At 43.7% G+C, this 23,703-nt stretch overlaps 1 protein-coding gene across 2 annotated transcripts; it reads left to right on the top strand.

Moving 5' to 3' along the window:
• Positions 1–204: 204 nt before the first annotated feature.
• On the top strand, positions 205–19,524 carry LOC121537895 (limb region 1 homolog-like protein). 2 transcript variants are annotated; one of them, XM_041845538.2, is made up of 13 exons: positions 205–504; positions 6,710–6,797; positions 9,961–9,994; positions 10,358–10,497; positions 11,023–11,247; positions 11,405–11,473; positions 11,734–11,798; positions 11,940–12,012; positions 12,124–12,210; positions 12,521–12,675; positions 15,666–15,897; positions 16,220–16,381; positions 17,432–19,524. In XM_041845538.2, exons 1-13 carry the CDS (start codon positions 442–444, stop codon positions 17,515–17,517), a joined length of 1,479 nt encoding a protein of 492 aa, XP_041701472.1. In that variant the 5' UTR covers positions 205–441; the 3' UTR covers positions 17,518–19,524. The 2 variants fall into 2 exon arrangements, with proteins under 2 accessions (XP_041701472.1, XP_041701473.1); XM_041845539.2 differs by lacking the exon at positions 205–504 and adding an exon at positions 5,311–5,393.
• Positions 19,525–23,703: the final 4,179 nt, after the last annotated feature.

Genomic DNA, 23,703 nt, shown 5'->3' with positions numbered 1-23,703 from the left:
TGACCACAAAGATCCTGTTTTCTGGAAACAATACCTTCAATTTGAAATCCACAATAAACTGGGGCAGTCGTTCTCCCCTGGGTCGTTCAGTACAGCACGGTTTCCGTTCAAAAGAACGTGCCAGAACGTAAAAACGCACTGAACGCAGCCCAGGTGGCAATACATCTAACCACCACCACTCCTCCTGGATCGCCCGCACAGTCTCCACCCCCTTGTTTAAAGCGCACTGAGGACAATCGCTTGCTAGTGGAGTTTAAACGAAACCTGGTGCGCGACCGTACCATTGTCGTTAGTTTGAGAAGTTTTGGACAAATGTAGTTCGCTTGCCTCAATGTTCTAACCGGAGAGCGATGCTTTGTTGTTTTACTATACTACCATCCCGTCCCAGCGCTTTTAGCCACGTTTCATCAAATTTTAACCCCTGCGTTATGGTTTCGTAGGATGGAAGTAGACGACGTGTCGGTTAGAGAGCAACTTTTCCACAACAAAGTGCGAGAGACTTTTGTAAGTACGCTAATGCTCTTTGTTTATAAACCTCAATGTACATAGCAAATCATTTCAGCGAGATATTCATCCGTGGTGTCTTGCTGAAGTGGCTGTATTATGTTTAGAATCATTTATGAAAAATGTATGTTAGTCGCTCTGAATAAGCGCGTCTGCTAAATGACTAAAATGTAAAATGTAGAAAAGTTTGCATGCAGTAGTAACTGGCATGCTGATGGTGATGCTAACGTTTCTTCCTCTACGGAAGTTCTGTGATGCAGTTAACTGTAAATGACAACCCCCATTCAAAGAACTGTAGCCTATATCTTATTACAAGGGACTCTGTCTTTACAGCTGGTAGTGTGTGTTTGTGTATGTATGTGTGTGTGTGTAGCTGGTCATTAATGTGGCAGAGACACAGAAGGGTGACCAAAGGAGCCTTTTCTTGCACCTAGGGCCCCCATGCATGCATTCATGGTCTGTCCCAAGGGCCCCCACAAAGGGGCCATGTGCTTTAATGTATGGCCCTATGTTTCTTCTCATAAAGCCTTTGGATGTAGGCTATCATGGATGTGTTTAATGAGAGCCATACATGACTTATAGTTGTATAAATTCCATTCAGTATATAAAACATGTACTTTAATTCATGGCTATATGTAATGATTTTACTGGCTATCATAAGGTGAATGCACCAATTTGTAAGTCGCTCTGGATAAGAGCGTCTGCTAAATGACGTAAATGAAATTGTTGCCACCTGATTCAACCACATTGACTTCTGTGTGGGATGTTACCCTGGGTTGTGTTCAGTAGGGCACACTGTAGCACACTGTAGCAAAAAGTTTCGCTACATTAAATGTATATGGGCATTCTATTTGGACAAGTTTTGGTGGTCCTCTGTTTCACTCAGTTTTAAAACATTTTGTCCTTACTGAATAAAACACTGTACTGATGGTACTGAACAGCTCCTGCTGAACTTCAGACCTGATTAGTATTGCTACAACAGGGCACATGGAGACGACCCTTAACCCCGCAAAACACAGCAGGTCTCATGTAGACATAGCTACAGCAGAGCACGCCTTGTTCCATGAGCCAAATAGATAACAGCACTGTACTTTTCAGACCACATCTAATCTTATGTTTTACGGTTTTAGTCTACATTGCATGCTGTAGGCCTATTCTGTGAGTCAGAAATGACAACATTGCCAAACACCAAGACCCTCATGATGTGAAATTGTATTTCAGAATCTAGACATACTCCATATGTTACAGCACACTATAAGGAGTATAATTATACCAAGATGTTGTGTGTATCATGTATGGTTCACGGATCATATGCTCTTACGGGTCCTTAAAATTGCCACTTTAACCATGATAAAAAAATATATATGTTTGATACAAATGTAAAAAGCATGTCAAACATCCCCCCACCAAAGAAGTTTAATATGTGAGAATTGCCAGAACATTCTGAGATGCCAAAAATACTTTTGGGGTATGCTGGTGTGGAATCGCCCAATAGGCTTAATACTAAAAAGATGCTTCAGTGCCCAAAGCGTATCCTGACATTGTCTCTTTCACCTAGGCCTAATGCTTCTCAAGTACCCCAGCCTCTGCTTAACCCTTTAGCTAACATACAGTCCTAATCTTATTTCTCCGCTGTTTGTTCTCTCACTCACACAGTGTAATCATTTGACCTCTGGTCATTAAAGGGGCTTTAGCCTTAGCTTATCATCATTGATCCTGATACAAGCCCCTCTCATCTTGCTACATTGAAGATTACTTGGTAGTTAAAGTTTCAGTAATCTTGTGGCGTCATCCTTCCAAAGTGTATCAGAGACCAGAAGGTGTTCTGTCAGGCATCAGTATTGATGTGTTATTCAACTTCCTCTCGGTAATTTGAAATATTAAGGACATGCAGGCCTTTCCTGTTCCATACCATTTGTTGGTTGTTTTTGGCTGTTGCACATCAATTAGATCTATCCTCTTGTTCCACTTGTAAACCTAGCATTGCACAAACTCCTCAATGTGTTGGCGTGAAAGCTGGTTTGAAAGCGAGGTAGCGACAGCTTTTCTTTTTGTCTGCAATTGCCTGCATCTGTACAGAGAGGTTTTTTTCGGGGCATTTAAAAAAACGTTGCGCCAACTTTCTGCACCGCCTTCAATACAAAAGCCCATCCTTTGGCCGTTAAACTCATTTGAAACCCTCTTGAAACTCCAGCTCCTTGTTCTCAAATGCCTGGTCAACTGGGCAGTGCCTCCAACACAAGCTCAGGCAGCCAGCCACTGGCTGTTAGATACACTCTAAACTCCAGCTCCTCTGTCTATTCTCAACAACCAGGTTCATGTTAGGGCAGGAAGTGAGCAGTAGAACACCTTGCATTCAGAACCATGCTTCAGAAAGGGAATTTAGGGCTTATTCATGGCATTTTAAGTTTGCCCAACTTTCCACCACCACCTTCCACAGAAGCTCAGCCTCCAGCTCATTGTTTCTCCTGTTTTGGCACTGCCAGACAGAAGCAGAACTCAAAACATGTTTTTCACCTTCAACGGCTGACTGGTCTCTTGGTCTGTCCCGTTCTCTGTCTGTTGGCTATGTCTTTCTCCCCCTTGTGATCCCCCTCCTACCTACCGGTACTTTCTCTTTGGGGGATATAGCAGGCTTATTGCCAACACCGCACATTGAAGGATTTCCTTCACAGTTTGTTGGCTAATTTTGATGCTGCGCATTTGTAGTGTCATTGTTTGTTGCGACATGCATTTGACATTTAGCAGTACCAGGCTAGCTCTATACGTCACAATTGGTAAGAATTTCTCAACAAATCTACAAAACCATAGGCTACTTGGCCTACGCGCTATTGAAGGAACAGTGAATAGGAATGATTGGGTCACCAGCCATGCCTGTAGAGAAGGCCTAGTTTTGTTACATTCAGTTCATGTTGGGAAAACAAAACATTGTAGGCAGTCTCTGATGTCTGTCCTGTTGGCTGAAATCTATTGTCCAAGCGCTAAATTGTCACTGTTGGGGACATAACCTAGCCTCACTGTCAGCCCATCTAGGCTATAGTGTGGGATCTATTCTCACTGTCAGCCCATCTAGGCTATAGTGTGGGATCTATTCTCACTGTCAGCCCATCTAGGCTATAGTGTGGGATCTATTCTCACTGTCAGCCCATCTAGGCTATAGTGTGGGATCTATTCTCACTGTCAGCCCATCTAGGCTATAGTGTGGGATCTATTCTCACTGTCAGCCCATCTAGGCTATAGTGTGCGATCTATTCTCACTGTCAGCCCATCTAGGCTATAGTGTGCGATCTATTCTCACTGCCTCAATGACAAACAATCCTGGTATGGCAGCAATTTTAGGAACTTCACTGTGGTTAGGGCCTAGTTGTTAACAAGGGTCTATATGGGTGATATAACCACTTGTTTTCCCCAAATCTTATTGTTACCATCCTATAAAGTGGGTCAGGGACACAGCAGGTCCCACCCATGGATTGGAGGAGGGGGAACCCCCTTTTGTCACTGTACCATATGTCCTCATCTTCAATTGTTAAATGTACTTTGTATGTCAGAATAATGTAGTGTCTAGGCATTGATATAAGGGGGGTGCGTGTGCAGAAGCATTTTCCTCTCCTTAAATGTTATTCTACAGTGAAGAACAGAACAAGAAGAAGTTAACCTTCTACTGCAGTGAAATAATGCCCTAGAAACTTGATCATATGCATTGAACAGATAGGCCTACAATTAAATAAGAGGCCTGGAATGCTATCATATTTCAATTGATTGTCAAAGGTACCATTTATTCAGTTCACAAAGACAAGATGTGCTTGGGTAAGCATTATTCAATCTACAGGAAACAGTCTTTTGCCAGGCAGTGGTAGCCATTTTGTCACGTTTCTGCCACTCTCTCAGGAGGAGGTGACTTTCTTTCACAACTATTGTTCTCTGCTGTTGTTCTCACCTCAGGGTGAAATCCTGAATCCTGCCACCATCAACTCGCCTCTCTTCCTCTGGTCTGGGGAGAGGATGTTTGTCTAGGCCTAGCCTACACGTTGATGTGTTTTATGGGTGTCCTTGGTTGTCTCTTTTATAGTTCCAGTTAACTCAGGATTTCCTCCAACCCCGATGGTGAAACATTTATTCATCTCTCACCACATACTGTGATTTTAGAGTTGAAGCACTGTGAATGTAGTTGTGAACAGTTGACCACTGATTTAGTTTCAAGAGGCAAATTCTCCGATTTTTACCCCAGACGACCAGGCCAGCAGATAGCTATTAGACTGTATCCGATTAAATGGGATTAATCAATGTTCAGTTGGTCAAGGAGTCAGCTCTCTTACAGAAGACACTATCCCTAGATTCATTGAGGCTGGCTGTATGTTGACCCAAATAGGGGTTTTAGGTCTGTCTAGTTGCACATTTTTCCTTCCCGTCCTAAACTGATCCCAGTCCCTCACTCTCACCCCGTTTCTCCCGCTCTCTTCATCTGGCTAAACTGGTATATCTAATCTGCAGAATCCGTCTGTTTCTCTTGGCCTAGTCTTGCATGTCACCATCTCACTATACAGGCTGGGTCATGTCACTTATGGAATTTCATTAATTCATTTTGGTTCCAAAACCCGGCACCATTTATAGTGGAAAGTAATGCATTGTGATAGGGGAAAAAATCGTAGATTGTTGTGACCTGAAAAGGTTTGCTTCAAAACACTGAGACTGAGTGAGGCTTCCTGGGTCCAACCCACACATCTTGACTAGATAGCTAGTTACACAACTGTGCCAGTCAGAGTCAGGTTGTTGTGCTTTCTATCTACCCTCCTCTGTTCTCTAGCCCCCGTTATCCTGACCTGCCAGCTGGATCCCTTCGTCTTCCTCCTTTGTTTCGCCACTCCTCATCTTTGTCTCTACATACCGAGGTTATTATAGTTGTGATTGTCTTTAGTTTTTCTTCTATTAGTTAAGATTTTTTTATCAGATTTACTAGTTTTTATTTAGTTTAAGTTCGATTAAAAAACATCTATTTAGTTTTTATATTACTTAGTTTTAGGGGACAGAAAGTAGCCTATGCGTGGGAGGCTAGGAGCCATTTATGTGTTATATACGTTTTTTGGGGGGGAGATGTCACTTCTTGCCATTGTTGGGGCAGTATTGCATAAAGTGATGGGTCAGGTCATAGATTAGGTTTAAAGGCAGACTCAGCAGGATGACATAGATGCGCCAAGTAAACAGTAGTAGTGGGTCCATTTCCACAACAACCAGGAGCGTTGAAGCACGAGGCTAAACTTCTCTGCTGTTTTGGTCCCGTAGCTACCACTTGTAGCACATGCACAGTGACTGTGTGAGAGAAGTATTGCATTGCGCTCATGTCAATATCTGCTGTGGTGCTTGTGGAAACGTCATCTCGCCGAGTCTGACTTTATCATTTAAAGGTCATCTCCATGTGACCCGCCAGATTCAGAAGCTTGAAAATCCCATTAGAAAGAGAGCTTGAAAACCCCATTTGATTTTTGCCCTAAATTTAGAATAAATAAACTTAAAATGTAACATAATTCATGATGGATTTTAGTTTGTTTTGGAGTGTTTTTCAAACAGGTTTGTTATTTTATTTAAGTTTACCAAATAGTTTTTTCATTTAGTTGTCGTTTTAGTTTGCTATAATAACCTTGGTACATTTCTAAAGTATGTCTGTACACACCCCAAGGATCCCCCAACCTTGTCAAGCTTCTCCGATAAGCGCTTACACAGCAATTCATGTCAGCCATAATGAGTACAGCTCCTAGTGATGATGACCAACATAACATGGTCCTGTGTGGCTCAGTTGGTAGAGCCTGGTGCTTGCAACGCCAGGGTTGTGGGTTCGATTCCCACGGGGGACCAGTATGAAAAAGTATACCCTCACTATTTACTGTAAGTCGCTCTGGATAAGAGCGTAGACCTGCTAAATGACAAAAATGTAAATAACGATGCTAATCAACTGTCCGAGAGATGGTCTGATTTTAAATTAAAGTTCCTAGGTGACTTGATCTACTGTATGTGCTCATCTGAAGATCTTATCTAAACATTTACCTGATATATTACTTTTTAGACTGAGATTGGGATTATGATTGTTCTGTGTACCTTCTGCTGCAATATTTGAACTGAGCTGCATATTTCCCAAAGAAAACAATCCTGGTAATATGCAAAGATCTGTATTAGCCTAATCTTTTGGTCTTTGTTTATTTCCTCTGTCAAGATCTGTGTCCTCCTCTTCACCTGCCTCTACATACTGTCCTACCTCATCCTCACTCACTTCAAGAAGAGTGCAGATTATATCACCACCGGTGAGTATGGATGTCTGATTGGCTGGCTCAAATGACTTGAGGGATTATGTTAAACACATCCATCCATCAAACTAAAATGGAACAGTCCATTAGAGGAAAATGGAAGCTATTGAAAAACCTCTAGATTACTTTTGCTTTTTGGAATGTTCATGTAGTGTTATTTTTTTGAAACAAATTTGACCTATTGTTCAGACCTCTTAGACTGCGTTTACACAAGCAGCCCAATTCTGATTTATAGAATTGGTCTTCAGACCAGCTCTGAAAAATATCTGATGTAATTGGTCAAAAGACAAATTAGTCTAAAAAATATCAGAATTGGGCCGCCTGTGTAAACACTGCCTTAGAAGTAGATATTGTAAAAGCAGTTCATTGGATTTTGAGTTAGGCTATTGTAAGTGTTGGGCTGCTAGTATACTATACATTGTTTTGCTCTAGGATGTCCACAAGCCTCAAGACATTTTACATTTTACGTCATTTAGCAGACGCTCTTATCCAGAGCGACTTACAGTTTTTTAGTGAGTGCATACATTTTCATACTGGCCCCCCGTGGGAATCGAACCCACAACCCTGGCGTTGCAAATGCCACGCTCTACCAACTGAGCTACTGGGGAGTCATCTGAAGGCAGCCCGGTACCAGTTAAAATATGAATGGAATTATATATGGAAGTAGTTTATTCCCCCCAGAAAAAGGGTTAAATATGTGTAAAATGTATTTTATAAATAGTTTCCTGATCTTTCTTATCTCTCAGATATAGGACAGACACTTCAAAACAAACTTCCTTTATAATTTTGGGGGACTATCTGTTATTCAATGCGTTTCTATGGGCTAATGGCAGTAAGGCCAAATCAATGTTTCATAAAATAATTTTTTGGCAAAACGAATTGCCTCCCTATATTACATTTTTAGTCATTTAGCAGACGCTCTTATCCAGAGCGACTTAGTTAGTGAATAATTGTTTTTATATTTTATTTTTTATACTGGCCCCCCGTGGGAATCGAACCCACAACCCTGGCGTTGCAAACGCCATGCTCTATCAACTGAGCTACATCCCTGCCGGCCATTCCCTCCCCTACCCTGGACGACGCTGGGCCAATTGTGCGCCGCCCATGAGTCTCCCGGTCGCGGCCGGCTGCGACAGAGCCTGGATTCGAACCAGGATCTCTAGTGGCACAGTTAGCACTGCGATGCAGTGCCTTAGACCACTGCGCCACTCAGGAGATATTAAAAAGAAGATGGAGAACAAGCAATGAACGAAAAATACTGGAGTTTTGGTGCAGGTACATCCAACTACCACAAAAATAATATTGTGATATTGTGAAAACGATACGATATATTGTCAAAAGTGACACAGCGGTCTAAGGCACTGCAGTGCTTGAGGCATCACTACAGATCTGGGTTCGATCACGGGCTTTGTTGCAGCCGGCCACGACTGGGATGCGACGTACAATTGGCCCAGCGTCGTCCGGGTTAGAGGAGGGTTTGGCCGGCCGGGATGTCCTTGTCCCATCGCGCTCTAGCGACTCCTGTGGTGGGCCGGGTGCATGCACGCTGACACGGTCGCCAGTTGTACGGTGTTTCCTCTGACACCTTGGTGCGGCTGACTTCCGGGTTAAGTGAGCAGTGTGTCAAGAAGCAGTGCGGCTTGGCAGGGTCGTGTTTCGGAGGACGAATGGCTCTCGACCTTCACCTCTCCCGAGTCCGTACGGGAGTTGCAGTGATGGGACAAGACTGTAACTACCAATTGGATATCACGAAATTGGTGATAAAAGGGGGTAAAGAAATAAAATAAAACAATTCTCAACATGTGACTGTATAGATTCCCCCCCCCACCACTACGTTAATGTTTGTTTTGCACATTTACCTACCAACCTGTACATGTGGAGGTGTAGCAGCTATCTATCCAAGCCTACAGCTGTGGAACTTGGCCAGAAAACAGAACACACAGGGTCCTATACTGCTGCAGGAGGTTGTTATGGAAACACCTCAGGCTTGTGTGTTGTCAGCTGGGTGAGGGGTGGGAGCAATGTTCCTTTTAAGATAAACACGTACCCTGTCCTTTCCAAGTATGACCATTTTATAATTGAATGTACAGTATGTGCTCTCAAGTGAACACAAAAAGTGTGGATGTGCAAATGCAATTGGTTATGTGGGCCCCCGAGTGGCGCAGCGGTCTAAGGCACTGCATCTCAGTGCTTGAGGCGTCACTACAGACCCGCTGGTTTGATTCCAGGCTGTATCACAACCGGCCGTGATTGGGAGTCCCATAGGGCGGCGCACAATTGGCCCAGCGTCGTCCGTCATTGTAAATAAGAATTTGTTCTTAACTAACTTGCCTAGTTAAATAAAGGTAAAATAAAAAAAAGTGTTTTATGTAATCACTCCAATAAGGTGTGGTTATAGAAAACAGCTGTAGCAGCTCAGCTCCAACGTAACAAGCCTGGCCTGGATCTGGATCCTTCTGGCAGAGGGTTGGTTGTTTGGAGGCGGACCAGCCCACTCAACCCAGCCAGTGTGTTATTGGGGTTTTGGAAAGGCAGTCGGCTAAACCTGCTCTGCATTAGCAATACAGTGTTTTTGAATACAATGAATGTCCTCGGCCTGCAGTCAACACCACCAGCAGAACATTTGTGCCTCGCAGCTTAATTGAATAGCGGGGTGTTGAAGATGGGGTCTGTGAATCGATTGGGATGCTACTAACTGGTTTCTCTTACTCTCAGACCGTGTTCTTCCAAACTCTTCTCTTCCTCTTCTTGACCCATACAGGCATACCAGAGATGCTTGTTCTTTGGACCTCTTGAACATGGTGTATTCTGCATATCTCCGTTGCTGAGTCCAACTCCTTATTTCCACTCCGTCCGTTTCGATCGGTGCTATCGTAGTGTCTTACCGATATCGCTCTGTTTTTAGAATATCCCTCGTCCAAAAACTCTACCTCTCTTCTCCTCTTCTTCTCTTCTTCCTCTCCTCTACCTCCAGGCTCATCAACATTCCTACCATTTCACTTCTCTTATCTGTCTGGGTATTTGGTTTGGAGGCTTCTGTTTTCAAGGTTTCCTTCAGTTGCCAAGATGCTCACATTCCTTTAGTCAATACTAGGTTGCCTTACTGGCATTTTGGTATAACTGTGAATCACTCACTTGTATATGTTTTGCCATTTTTCAGATGACATTGAAGATGCGACCGTCAACAAAATTGCGTAAGTAAAGAGCGCGCAAATGAACAAACTGACCTAGTAGCAGTCTGCCACACGTTGACTCAGTCACTCTCACTCACTGTGATCAAAGTGTCAGTGTGAGCAGAGCGTTTGAGCTAGTATCTGAGTCAATGTGACCAAATCAGATGACACGACAACTTGGCTGTAGTGTAGTTTTATCAGTCTGCCCGGTATAACTTGTAATATCCTTCCTACCCTTTGTCATACCAGTTGGCATTATGCTGTCCACTTCCCCTACCACGGAGCAACTACAGGAACCAAACACACACACCAAAATACTTTAATTGTCCATTTCCATGAAAATTCCTTTATACACAGTCACTCAAACTCTCTCTCCCCCTCCAGGCTGTGGCTGTGTACGTTCACCCTCTCCGTGGCAGTGTGTGCCGTGCTGCTTCTCCCCATCTCCATCCTGTCCAATGAGGTGCTGCTCACCTTCCCTCACAGCTACTACATGCAGTGGCTCAATGGATCACTCATCCACGGTACTGTACCTTGTCTATACCACAGCCAACACAGCACTTCATGTCTACACCATAACAACACATTCACTCAGTACTTCCATAGCCTCAGAGACCCTTGCATAGTTGCCTTTGGTTTTATGGCTAAGGAAAAGGTGAGTCATGTTATCCTTTCACAGTAATAAAACGTGAGCTCCACCAACCTGAAGTCAAACGGAAGTGGGCCCAACACGTTAGCTCTCGGTGTCAATAACAAGGAGCACTGTTAACTCTAGTTTCTCTACCTCGCTGAACCCTGTAGCTTATTGCCATAGATCTCTACAGATGTTAGAGTGGACTGGACTGTATGCCTCCCAAAAGTTTGATCCTAGACAGCTAGGCTGCGCCTCACTGTGGCTGAATGTGGTAGTGTTAACAGTCAAACGTAGTGCACCTTTGGACCTGTTACTAATATGTGGTAATAGATTGTTATATCTATTTGATAGTGTTTCATAACATTCTAATCAGATGTCATGTTTTGACCAGGTCTCTTGTCTTTCTTTTCATCAGGCTTATGGAACCTAGTGTTCCTGTTGTCCAACCTGTCCCTGATCTTCCTCATGCCCTTCGCCTACTTCTTCACCGAGTCGGAGGGCTTTGTGGGCTGTAAGAAGGGGGTGATGGCGCGGGTGTATGAGACGGCGGTGGTGCTGCTGCTGCTCACTCTGCTGGTGCTTGGCATGGTGTGGGTGTTTGCGGCCCTGCTTAACAACACGGCCAGGGAGAGCCTCTACGGTGAGTTGATCTTTGAGTTTGCTATTCATATTAGCCATTTTGCAACTGTTCGCAAAGGCCCTCTTTGAAGATGGGTATTTTGAAGAATTGCTGTCCTTTATTTTTGAGAACCATATATCAAATCCTTTCTCTGGTGACCTTTTGTCTCCCATCTCAGACATGTGGGAGTGTTACCTTCCGTACCTCTACTCTGCCATTTCTCTGTTTGGAGTGCTCCTGCTCCTACGTAAGTAGCTGTCTAACTTGTGATCAGTTGGTCATGGCCAGATATTCATGTGTATATTATATTTGAGTAATTTTAGCAGACGCTCTTATCCATAGCGACTTACAGGAGCGATTAGGGTTAAGGGCCTTGCTCAAGGGCACATCGACAGATTTTTGTACCTAGTTGGCTCGGGGATACGAACCAGCGACCATTCGGTTACTAGCCTAACGCTCTTAACCGCTAGACTACCTGCCGCCCCACCACTTCCTGTCTCCCTGCAGTGTGCACTCCCTTCGGGCTGTCCCGCATGTTCAGTGTCACTGGGAGCCTACTGGTCAAACCACGGGTGAGTGACAATCCACATACTGTACCTCCATATACAGACAATAACAAAACACTATAACATTGTTATAACCTAACGCTATAACATTGACAATAACATAACACTATAATAACTTAATGACATCCATCCCCTGTGTTTCTTCAGCTATTGGAGAATGTGGAGGTGGAGATGAACTGTGCTGCGTTCGAGGAGGCTTCGCTGTCCAGGAAACTCAACAGTGAGTTGGCCACCGTGGTCTAGAGTACACACACAGGATGCTCACACTATACCATGCTATTACATCCTAGAGGTGTTGTTGTTTGTGTTGACCTTGCTCTGTTCCTTGTAGGGGGTAGCACGTCATGCAGGATCACTGTAAACGTGGAGCCTTTGAGGATGCAGTTCCTCCGAGTCCAGGCCAAACGCATCGCCCTCGGTAAGACCATCAAGATGTGTGTGTGTGTGTGTGTGTGTGTGTATATATATATAATACTACTGTGTTTTATTACATTCTGTAGGTATGGACTGACTTAGGGCTGCAGCATACAGGGGTCACTCTTGGGATACTAGGGTTGGATAATATTCATTGGAAGATTATTGTAAAAGTCCAACATTGTTTGATCTCATTCAGGCATTAGGAGAAAAAAAATCCAGGAATAGCTTAACTGCTCACCGGGAGACAGTCCGCATTGTCTACAATGGTCCTCAGCTCGCCTCATCTCTCTCTCTCCCTCCCTCCCTCCCAGAGATGCGTAGGAGAGCGTCACCATGGCAGCGGAACCTGTTCTACCCTCTGGCCATGCTCCTGCTCCTAGTTCTAACGGTGGTGTGTGTGTTGATGGTGTGTTTCCACGTTCTGGAGCTCCTCTTGGACGAGACGGCCATGCCCAGAGGAATGGAGGTGAGGACTACTAAGGGCAATAAGGGCTAGCAGGGATTATTAGCTTTTATAGCATCAATTCTAGATCTCGTGCTGTAAGTCTTCTAGGAGGGCTGGGCGATATGACCTAGAAATCATATCTCGATTAATGATTTTTTTCATACGTATGGGTGATTCCTTCAAATTAGTGGATTTGGCTTTTTCAGCCACACCCGTTGCTGACCGTTGTACAGCCATGTAATCTTCATAGACAAACATAGGCAGTAGAATGTCCTTACTGAAGAGCTCAGTGGCTTTCAACGTGGCACTGTCATAGGATGCCACCTTTCCAACAAGTCAGTTCGTCAAATTTCTGCCCTGCTAGAGCTGCCCAGTCAACTGTAAGTGCTGAAGCGTGCAGCGCGTAAAAATGTTCTGTCCTCGGTTGCAACACTCACTACCGAGTTCCAAACTGCCTCTGGAAGCAACGTCAGCACAAGAACTGTTAGTCGGGAGCTTCATGAAATGGGTTCCATGGCCGAGCAGCTGCACACAAGCCTAAGATCACCATGCGCAATGCCAAGCGTCGGCTGCACTGGTGTAAAACTCGCCACCATTGGACTTTGGAGCAGTGGAAACGCGTTCTCTGGAGTGATGAATCATTCTTCACCATCTGGCAGTCCGACGGACGAATCTGGGTATGGCGGATGCCAGGAGAACGCTACCTGCCCGACTGCATAGTGCCAACTGTAAAGTTTGGTGGAGGAGGAATAATGGTCTGTGGCTGTTTTTCATGGTTCGGGCTAGGCCCCTTATTTCCAGTGAAGGGAAATCTTAACGCTACAGCATGCGTTGACATTCTAGACGATTATGTGCTTCCAACTTTGTGGCAACAGAAATGGTTTGTCGAGATCAGTGTGGAAGAACTTGACTGGCCTGCGCAGAGCCCTGACAACCCCATCGAACACCTTTGGGATGAAATGGAATGCCGACTGCGTGCCAGGCCTGATCGGCCAACATCAGTGCCCGACCTCACTAATGCTCTTGTGGCTGAATGGAAGCAAGTCCCAGCAGCAATGTTCCAACATCTAGTGGAAAGCCTTCCTAGAAGAGTGGAGGCTGTTATAGCAACAAAGGGGGGACCAACTCCATATTAATGCCCATGATTTTGGAATGAGATGTTCGATGAGCAGGTGTCCTAATACTTTTGGTTATGTAGTGTATGTTGAATTCTAACGATGTACACTACCGTTCAAAAGTTTGGGGTCACTTAGAAATGTCCTTGTTTTCAAAAGAAAAGCAAATTTTTTGTCCATTTAAAATAACATCAAATTGATCAGAAATACAGTGTAGACATTGTTAATGTTGTAAATGGCTATTGTAGCTGGAAACGGCAGATTTTTTTTTTGAATATCTACATAGGCGTACATTTATAGCAAACATCAGTCCTGTGTTCCAATGGCACATTGTGTTTGCTAATCCAAGTTGATCATTTTAAAAGGCTAATTGATCATTAGAAAACCCTTTTGCAATTATGTTAGTACAGCTGAAAACTGCTGTGCTGATTTAAAGAAGCAATAAAACTGGCCTTCTTGAGACTAGTTGAGTATCTGGAGCATCAGAAATTGTGGGTTCGATTACAGAATCAAAATGGCCAGAAACAAAGAACTTTCTTCTGAAACTCGTCAGTCTATTCTTGTTCTGAGAACGGAAGGCTATTCCATGCGAGAAATTGCCAAGAAAATGAAGATCTCGTACAACGCTGTGTACTACTCCCTTCACAGAACAGCTTAAACTGGCTCTAACCAGAATAGAAAAAGGAGTGGGAGGCCCTGGTGCACAACTGAGCAAGAGGACACATGCATTAGTGTCTAGTTTGATAAACAGACGCCTCATAGGTCCTCAACTGGCATCTTCATTAAATAGTACCCGCAAAACACCAGTCTCAACGTCAACAGTGAAGAGGCGACTCCGGGATGCTGACCTTCTAGGCAGAGTTGCAAAGAAGTCCAGTGTCTGTGTTCTTTTGCCCATTTTAATCTTTTATTTTTATTGGCCAGTCTGAGCTATGGCTTTTTCTTTGCAACTCTGCCTAGAGTTTTCTTGCAACTCTGCCTGCCTCTTCACTGTTGACGTTGAGACTGGTGTTTTGCGGGTACTATTTAATTAAGCTGCCAGTTGAGGACCTGTGAGGCGTCTGTTTATCAAACTAGACACTAATGTATTTGTCCTCTTGCTCAGTTGTGCACCAGGGCCTCCCACTCCTCTTTCTATTCTGGTTAGAGCCAGTTTGCGCTGTTCTGTGAAGGGAGTAGTACACAGCGTTGTACGAGATCTTCAGTTTCTTGGCAATTTCTCACATGGAATGGCCTTCATTTCTCAGAACAAGAATAGACTGACGGGTTTCAGAAGAAAGTTATTTGTTTATGGCCATTTTGAGCCTGTAATCGAACCCACAATTGCTGATGCTACAGATACTCAACCAGTCTCAAGAAGGCCAGTTTTATTGCTTCTTTAATCAGCACAACAGTTTTCAGCTGTGCTAACATAATTGCAAAAGGGTTTTCTAATGATCAATTAGCCTTTTAAAATGATAAACTTGGATTTGCAAACACAACGTGCCATTAGAACACAGGACTGATGGTTGCTGATAATGGGCCTCTGTACGCCTATGTAGATATTCCATTAAAAATCAGCCGTTTCCAGCTACAATTGCCATTTACAACATTAACAATGTCTACACTGTATTTCTGATCAATTTGATCTTATTTTAATGGACAAAAAAATTGCTTTTCTTTCGAAAACAAGGACATTTCTAAGTGACCCCAAACTTTTGAACAGTAGTGTATATTGCCTCTGTAATGTTGCTTCTGAATAGCCTGTTCTGTCCTATATGAAGTGACTGAGGACCATATATGTTATTGACTTTCAAGACTACACAAATACAAGGGCACAAGAAACATGCGGAGCAGGGAGGGTGGGAACATTTTACAACCGATTGGCAATGACCGTGTGTTTCCTCTGCGTGGTAGGACCCTCGTCTGGGGACAGCTTCCTTCTCCATGTTTGGTTCTCTGGGAGCAGCAGTGCAGGTGGTCCTCATCCTCTATCTGATGGTGTCGTCTGTGGTGGGCTTCTACAGCTCTCCTCTCTTCACTTCCCTGCTGCCCCGCACTCAAGACACCAACCTCACACAGATCATTGGGAACTGTGTATCTCTCCTGGTCCTCAGCTCAGCACTGCCCGTCTTCTCCCGAACTCTGGGTAAGAGCTCTCCCTGTTCCCCTGGTTGAGTTTCTATATTCTTGTCTCATATGGTTGAACAAAAAGCGATGCATTGCTTACTGTTATTAGACAGGGCTTCAGGTTGTATTATAATTTCTGACCAGAAGAGGGCGTGTGAATACAGTCAATCACTATGAACACTGTGTGACCTTGACCATGTTCAAGTACTGCACTTCACAAATACACCCTTGCCAGTCAGAGGATCTGAACGTTATCGATCCATTGGGGGGAAATGATGATATGAGGAGTAAAGCAGTTTATAGACCGTCAAACCTAATCACATATTCTATCTGCTCTTCAGGAATCACACGGTTTGACCTTCTGGGAGACTTTGGGAGGTATAACTGGCTGGGGAACTTCCACATAGTGTTCCTGTACAACATTCTGTTCGCTGGCCTCACCTCTGCCTGCCTCATCAACACTCTCACCTGGACTGTGCAGAGAGAACTCATACGCGCCTTTGGTACTATTTTATTTTATGTTACCTTTATTTAACTAGGCAAGTCAGTTAAGAACAAATTCTTATTTACAATGACGGCCTACCCCGGCCAAACCCGGACGATGCTGGGCCAATTGTGCGCCGCCCTATGGGAACTTTGGTACTTGCATCAGTCAATCCATCAAATGTATTGCTAAAGCCCCTTTATACATTAAACAGTGCTTGACAGTAAGATATGTCTATGGACCTGTTACCTGCCTTTCTATATGTTGGTTTGTTTATGTTTTTTTCAAAATAATAAGGCTTTTATGTAACTTAACATCTTTCAATTTAAAGGGATGTTCCACTCCAAATACAACCTTACATGATTTGTCCAGTTACCTTGGCTGCAGGCGAATCCCCTAATCAGCTATTGAATATGTATATTACTTACTTGGGTATTTGAATAGTCATATTGTGTTACTTTCATTATGCAGCAGAAGGGCTGTGCTAACTGCCAATGGTCAGTGTGTTTTCAGAGTGACTCTACTGTGAACTAGCTAGCAAGGTGTTCTCTTCCCAGCTCTGGGCCTGGCCATGTTTCCCAATGGGCTGGTCTCCTTTCCTCAGATAGAAAGGCCTATACAATTCTCTCAGGAAAGTGAGAGGGGAGTAGGAGTCCCCTAGGGGCCTGGCCGCTGGGCCCCCTGCCTCACACACACACACTCCGGAGCCACACACACACACACGCTTTGCCCCTCTGCCCAACAAAAACAACAGTTCGGAGTGTAGAGCCATGGACACACGCACCCCACTTACTCACAACGTAGACAGCATCTCTCCTCTCCTTTCCCGCTACCACCCCAACTGCTTTTGTTCTGTTCTGTGATTGATGGACTTAATTTGCACCCAAACTTGCCTTTTTAATGTTTCTCCCCCACACATGCTATCCCTATCTTTCCTTCACTCACTGTCTTTCTCTCTTGCTCTTTCACTCCTGCTTTGTCTCACTCTGTCTGTGTGTGCGTGTGTTTCGGCGGTAAATGTGCCATGTCGTTATAACTTTTTAACCGTATGTGTTTTATGTCTCTGCAGGTCTCCACAAACTGCCTCTGACCGTGTCCCGCACCACCATCCCCCTCAAGCTCCTCCTGGCTAATGGCCTGTCAAAGATCCAGTGACTGACATTCCCTTGACCAATCAACCATCATCTCTAACACCCGACCGGGACCTAAGCCTCCTGAAGAGCATTCCCATTGGAACAATGGCACCTTGTCTTCAGTCCTCCAGCCTATCGGTGTCTGGATCACCAGAATGAAAAGACAGAAGTGGAGGATTAGAAGTGCAGTTTGGCCAATGGTGCAGTAAAGTGCTGCTCACTGACTAATCACCAATCGATACAAGTTGACCTGGGGAACCAACTTAAACTGTGTCTCAGACTACAATACTGGGGTTATATTGGAATCATTGTGCACAGTAATCTGAGCCAAAAACGATATGTTCTGGAACTAATGAAAGATTCTGGAACTGAAAAAGGGATCTAATCTGTATCAGGGTTCTTGTTGACATTGTGACATCATACAGCACATCCTGGATGTCCTAATGCCTTGTGAGAAACTCTGTGGGTTTGAGAGGTTGAGGTGGGACTGACTTACTTTACTCTTTGGACACACGTGTAAAAGTCAGTAAAGCTATTTTGGAACATTACGTTGTGACTGACTGACATTTCCTTTTCCTGCTCTGGGGTTGAGCATTTGAGTTGTCTCTCGTTCGCTGCCGCCTTCCCCTCTCTGTCATGTTAGACCACTGTTTTTGGGCCTCACTCATCCTGTGAATCCCACTTCCATGTATTTAAGATGTCTTGTCTGTCTGTAATGGTGTTGTGTTTGTTAATGAGAGGAGGATGTTTTAAAATTAGGGTAGAGGGATTACTCACTCTATTCTACATGCCTTGACCTTCATATAGGGGAGGAAGAGAAGGGGACAGGACAGGGTTGTGTTCATTAGGTTACGTTTGAAAGCTTTTTGCAACAGAAAACAAAGTTAACGTTTCAGTCAGTTTTCTTCCATGTGGTGCCTAATGAACATGACCCATGACTTGTTTTTAAACTCATCACTTGTAATTAATGAACGATGTATGATAAGATACCTGAACATACATATTTTTTTTTAAAGGGGAGGTTGTGTCATCTTTGATATTGTGTTATTGGTCGTATAATGGCATTTCTGTTTACTTAAAATAACACTTTTTCATGGGTTTCTACCCCCCTGAAGAGGAGCGTCCTAAATGCAAAGTGACGCTTACTAGTTTTGGGTGTCCTGCCTTGGACCAATCATACTGTGAATTGTTTAAACGTTTGTTAATATAAACTAAGTGCAATACTGTTTACTGTCCACTGCCAATTCCAGTAGTTTTTTTTTCTGTTCATTTTGATATTAGAATAATGTAAATTATCTCTGTTGCTTTGTTTTTATTTGTGTCATGGTTCTCCTTTGCTGTATCAGCATGTTAAGTTGTAGTAGGATTCTTATTATTAGCCGATAGTCAGACAGTTCTGTTCCATTCATCGCCAGCAGGGGGCAGGGTCTCCCAAATTCACCAAACTCACCTGGCAGCCTGCTGAACGTTTACCATAAGTTCTGTTATCACTGGTCAGTCATTAAAGTTTACTCATTTCACTAGCCTGGTCTCAGATCTGTTTGTGCCATCTTACCAACTCCTTGCCACTCATTGTCATTCTAAACCGCATGAAAATTCCATAAGAATTTGGCAAGAGAGCAGAAACAGACTGGCACCCATCAATTCCCTTGGGAATATATTGTTTGGGGAGCACAATGTTTGAGTGGGCTGGTTACTTAGGGGCGATAATGTTAAAGTTCAAGTGGTACTCTTATTAGTCAATCAAGGGCATTTTTACTGTGAGACTGCAGAACCATTGTCTATTATTTTACCTGGGAGCTGATTTTGATGGACATTATTTGATTTAGCATTGCTTAAAAACGCTAACGTAATGAGAATGTGACCGCAGGTGTTGAACCCTAAAGAAAAATATAATTGCTCTCAGCAATTTCATGTTTTTATGGTTTACTTCATGTTTTTTAATGTTTTCGATTCAGTACAATCATGTTTGTTTTATGAACTGGGGAGAAAAAGGACAATAAATGTATTTCATTTTCCTATACATAAAGTCGCTCTGTCGTCTGGATTGGTGTGAGTAATAAGACTGTTTACAGTGCAGTTAGATCTACTATATATCTATAAATCATCAGGTCTCATTGTCCAGCCCATCCCGGATCCGGGCTATGTGATTGCTTGTGTCCGTCCTATGTGTGCAAGTATGTCGGTCCATCCTGTGTGTTTCTTCTGAGTGTGCGTGTCTGTCCTCTGTCCCTCCACCCTTAGTTGCCTTGCTTTAATCAGAACCAGAAGAAAGCTGTTGTATTTTGGCCTGTCTGTCACCAGAGGCCGTCCCTGACGCCGCTACAACCCTAGCCCACACAAACATCAAGAAGAGAGGCGACTCTCTCTCTCCTCCACCCCCTTTTCTTCCATCCGTTTGCCTTGTATATTATTCATTTCCTCTTTTGAAGGCAGAAAAAGAAATCCCGGTTTTCCTCCGTCTGATTTAATTTCTCCTTGATTTTTGTTTGTTTCTTTTTCTTGTTTTCTTTTGTAGGAAGTTTTAATTGAGTTCCATTTGATGTCTTTTGTTTTGTTGCCTTTTCCTCCACTAAAAGGGAGTGTGTCGAAATGTTCCCGGAATGCTACTTACTGTACATATCAGAGGTTTGGTTCGCCTGTGGGTTGTAGGCACGCACACATCACCTAGACACTTAATGAATACAGCTGTGTGTGTGTGTGTGTGTGTGTCAGAAACAAGTGCATTCACCTGTTGAACGTTCTGAGCGATTGACATTCCATTGACCCCCCCCCCACTTCTAATTATTTTAGTGAATGTGAAAACTGGCCTAGTGAAATTAATGTTGCATACCACCTATAATGGCAACTCTGTTTATCACAATAAGGCTTTTGAGTTGCTGTGTTAAGATGATTCATTCTAAGGTATTATGAGAGGATTTCATAGTTGACAAGCGCCCTGAGAATGAGGTGGCATTTGTACACTGCTCAAAAAAATAAAGGGAACACTTACACAACGCAATGTAACTCCAAGTCAATCACACTTCTGTGAACTCAAACTGTCCACTTAGGAAGCAACACTGATTGACAATACATTTCACATGCTGTTGTGCAAATGGAATAGACAACAGGTGGAAATTATAGGCAATTAGCAAGACACCCTCAATAAAGGACTGGTTTTGCAGTTGGTGACCACAGACCACTTCTCAGTTCCTATGCTTCCTGGCTGATGTTTTGGTCACTTTTGAATGCTGGTGGTGCTTTCACTCTAGTGGTAGCATGAGACGGAGTCTACAACCCACACAAGTGGCTCAGATAGTGCAGCTCATCCAGGATGGCACATCAATGCGAGCTGTGGCAAGAAGGTTTGCTGTGTCTGTCAGCGTAGTGTCCAGAGCATTGAGGCGCTACCAGGAGACAGGCCAGTACATCAGGAGACGTGGAGGAGGCCGTAGGAGGGCAACAACCCAGCAGCAGGACTGCTACCTCTGCCTTTGTGCAAGGAGGAGCAGGAGGAGCACTGCAAAATGACCTCCAGCAGGCCACAAATGTGCATGTGTCTGCTCAAACGGTCAGAAACAGACTCCATGAGGGTGGTATGAGGGCCCAACGTCCACAGGTGGGGGTTGTGCTTACAGCCCAACACCGTGCAGGACGTTTGGCATTTGCCAGAGAACACCAAGATTGGAAAATTCGCCACTGGCGCCCTGTGCTCTTCACAGATGAAAGCAGGTTCACACTGAGCACGTGACAGACGTGACAGAGTCTGGAGACGCCGTGGAGAACATCCTCCAGCATGACCGGTTTGGCGGTGGGTCAGTCATGGTGTGAGGTGGCATTTCTTTGGGGGGCCGCACAGCCCTCCATGTGCTCGCCAGAGGTAGCCTGACTGCCATTAGGTACCGAGATGAGATCCTCAGACCCCTTGTGAGACCATATGCTGGTGCGGTTGGCCCTGGGTTCCTCCTAATGCAAGACAATGCTAGACCTCATGTGGCTCGAGTGTGTCAGCAGTTCCTGCAAGAGGAAGGCATTGATGCTATGGACTGGTCCGCCCATTCCCCAGACCTGAATCCAATTGAGCACATCTGGGACATCATGTCTCGCTCCATCCACCAACGCCACATTGCACCACAGACTGTCCAGGAGTTGGCGGATGCTTTAGTCCAGGTCTGGGAGGAGATCCCTCAGGAGACCATCCACCACCTCATCAGGAGCATGCCCATGCGTTGTAGGGAGGTCATACAGGCACGTGGAGGCCACAGACACTACTGAGCCTCATTTTGACTTGTTTTAAGGACATTACATCAAAGTTGGATCAGCCTGTAGTGTGGTTTTCCACTTTAATTTTGAGGGTGACTCCAAATCCAGACCTCCATGGGTTGATAAATTTGATTTACATTGATAATTTTTGTGTGATTTTGTTGTCAGCACATTCAACTATGTAAAGAAAAAAGTATTTAATAAGATTATTTCATTCATTCAGATCTAGGATGTGTTATTTTAGTGTTCCCTTTATTTTTTTGAGCAGTGTATTACAACAATGTCATAACTTGGCATAACTGGCAGTGAAGGAAAGCAATAGATCAATGCTCTCTAAGTGTTCCTGCAAATAACCCATGACATTCAATAGTAATGCCTTTACATTTATCCATGAAACCACTGGACAATTTAATACTATGAAGTCTTTTATTCATTATTAAAGGTCCAATGCAGCTGTTTTTATATCAATATCAAATCAGTTCTGGGTAACAATTAAGAAACCTTAGTTTCATTTGAGGACCAAAATGTTGACAGCGGTGCAATACAGGTTGGGAAGAGATTTGATGTGCCGATTCCATGGCACATGGTTTATGAACTAATACACAAAACAACGCTTGATTCAAAACATTGGGTATTTAAATTATTATGCAAAATTCTTGCCACCAACAGAATGTTATGTATATGGGGCATACAACCATCTCAGCTCTGCAGATTTGGCTGCGAAGAGACCAAATCATTAGATCACATTTAGGTATTGCCCATATGTAGCTTGTTTCTGGTCACAGGCTCAGGAATGGCTGAAAAATCACATTTACCTCAAATGAACCCTACAAATACTACTGTTGGGAGATTTGGAAAGCCATAGTCAATCAACAATATAAAAATACTTTTAGTAAAAATATTCATCTTTGGATACTATGCGATTAGAAAGGTTCAGAATTTATGTGAAACAACACAGTTGAAAAATGTATGGCACATGGACATCAGAGGGTGGTTTACGGAGAGGTGGGATGGACTGAATAGCTAAGGGGTGGGTTTAAAAGCTCATGTTATATAATAGTTAAGTCTGAAAACACGATATATAATGTATACCTTGTCTTTTAGTACTATCTATTCAGATGTAATGTATATCAAATAACTGTGTGTGTATGTATGTATAAAGTACCAGTCAAAAGTTTGGACACACCTACTCATTCAAGGGTTTTTCTTTATTTTCACTATTTTCTACATTATAGAATAATAGTGAAGACATCAAAACTATGAAATAACACATGGAATCATGTAGTAACCAAAAAAGTGTTAAACAAATCAAATTATATTTTTCAAATAGCCACCCTTTGCCTTGATGACAGCTTTGCACACCCTTGGCATTCTCTCAACCAGCTTCACCTGGAATGCTTTTCCAACAGTCTTGAAGGAGTTCCCACATATGCTGAGCACTTGTTGGCTGCTTTTCCTTCACTCTGCGGACCGACTCATCCTAAACCATCTCAATTGGGTTGAGGTCGGGGGATTGGGGAGGCCAGGTCATCTGATGCAGCACTCTCCTTCTTGGTAAAATAGCCCTTACACAGCCTGGAGGTGTGTTGGGTCATTGTCCTGTTGAAAAACAAATGATAGTCCCACTAAGCGCAAACCAGATAGGATGGCATATCGCTGCAGAATGCTGTGATAGACATGCTGGTTAAGTGTGGCTTGAATTCTAAACAAATCACAGACTGTCACACCTCCTCCATGCTTCACGGTGGGAACCACACATACGGAGATCATCCGTTCACCTACTCTGTGTCTCACAAAGACACAGCGGTTGTAACCAAAAATCTCCAATTTGGACTCCAGACCAAAGGTCTAATATCCATTGCTCGTGTTTCTTGGCCCAAGCAAGTCTCTTCTTCTTATTGGTGTCCTAGTAGTGGTTTCTTTCCAGCAATTCGACCATGAAGGCCTGATTCACGCAGTCTCCTCT

This window comes from Coregonus clupeaformis, chromosome 24, assembly GCF_020615455.1.
Source record: "Coregonus clupeaformis isolate EN_2021a chromosome 24, ASM2061545v1, whole genome shotgun sequence".
In the NCBI taxonomy this organism is placed as follows: domain Eukaryota; kingdom Metazoa; phylum Chordata; class Actinopteri; order Salmoniformes; family Salmonidae; genus Coregonus; species Coregonus clupeaformis.
Note: the sequence above shows the minus strand (reverse complement) of the source record. Positions and strands in the feature narration are given on the sequence as shown.

What these genes read in the sequence shown, in the direction of transcription:
- LOC121537895 (XM_041845538.2), top strand. Translation starts at nt 442, where the DNA reads ATGGAAGTAGACGACGTGTCGGTTAGAGAGCAACTTTTCCACAACAAA. An exon ending in GGCCAGGGAGAGCCTCTACG is followed by an intron (nt 11,248 to 11,404) that starts GTGAGTTGATCT and finishes CTCCCATCTCAG; the next exon opens with ACATGTGGGAGTGTTACCTT. An exon ending in AGAACTCATACGCGCCTTTG is followed by an intron (nt 16,382 to 17,431) that starts GTACTATTTTAT and finishes ATGTCTCTGCAG; the next exon opens with GTCTCCACAAACTGCCTCTG.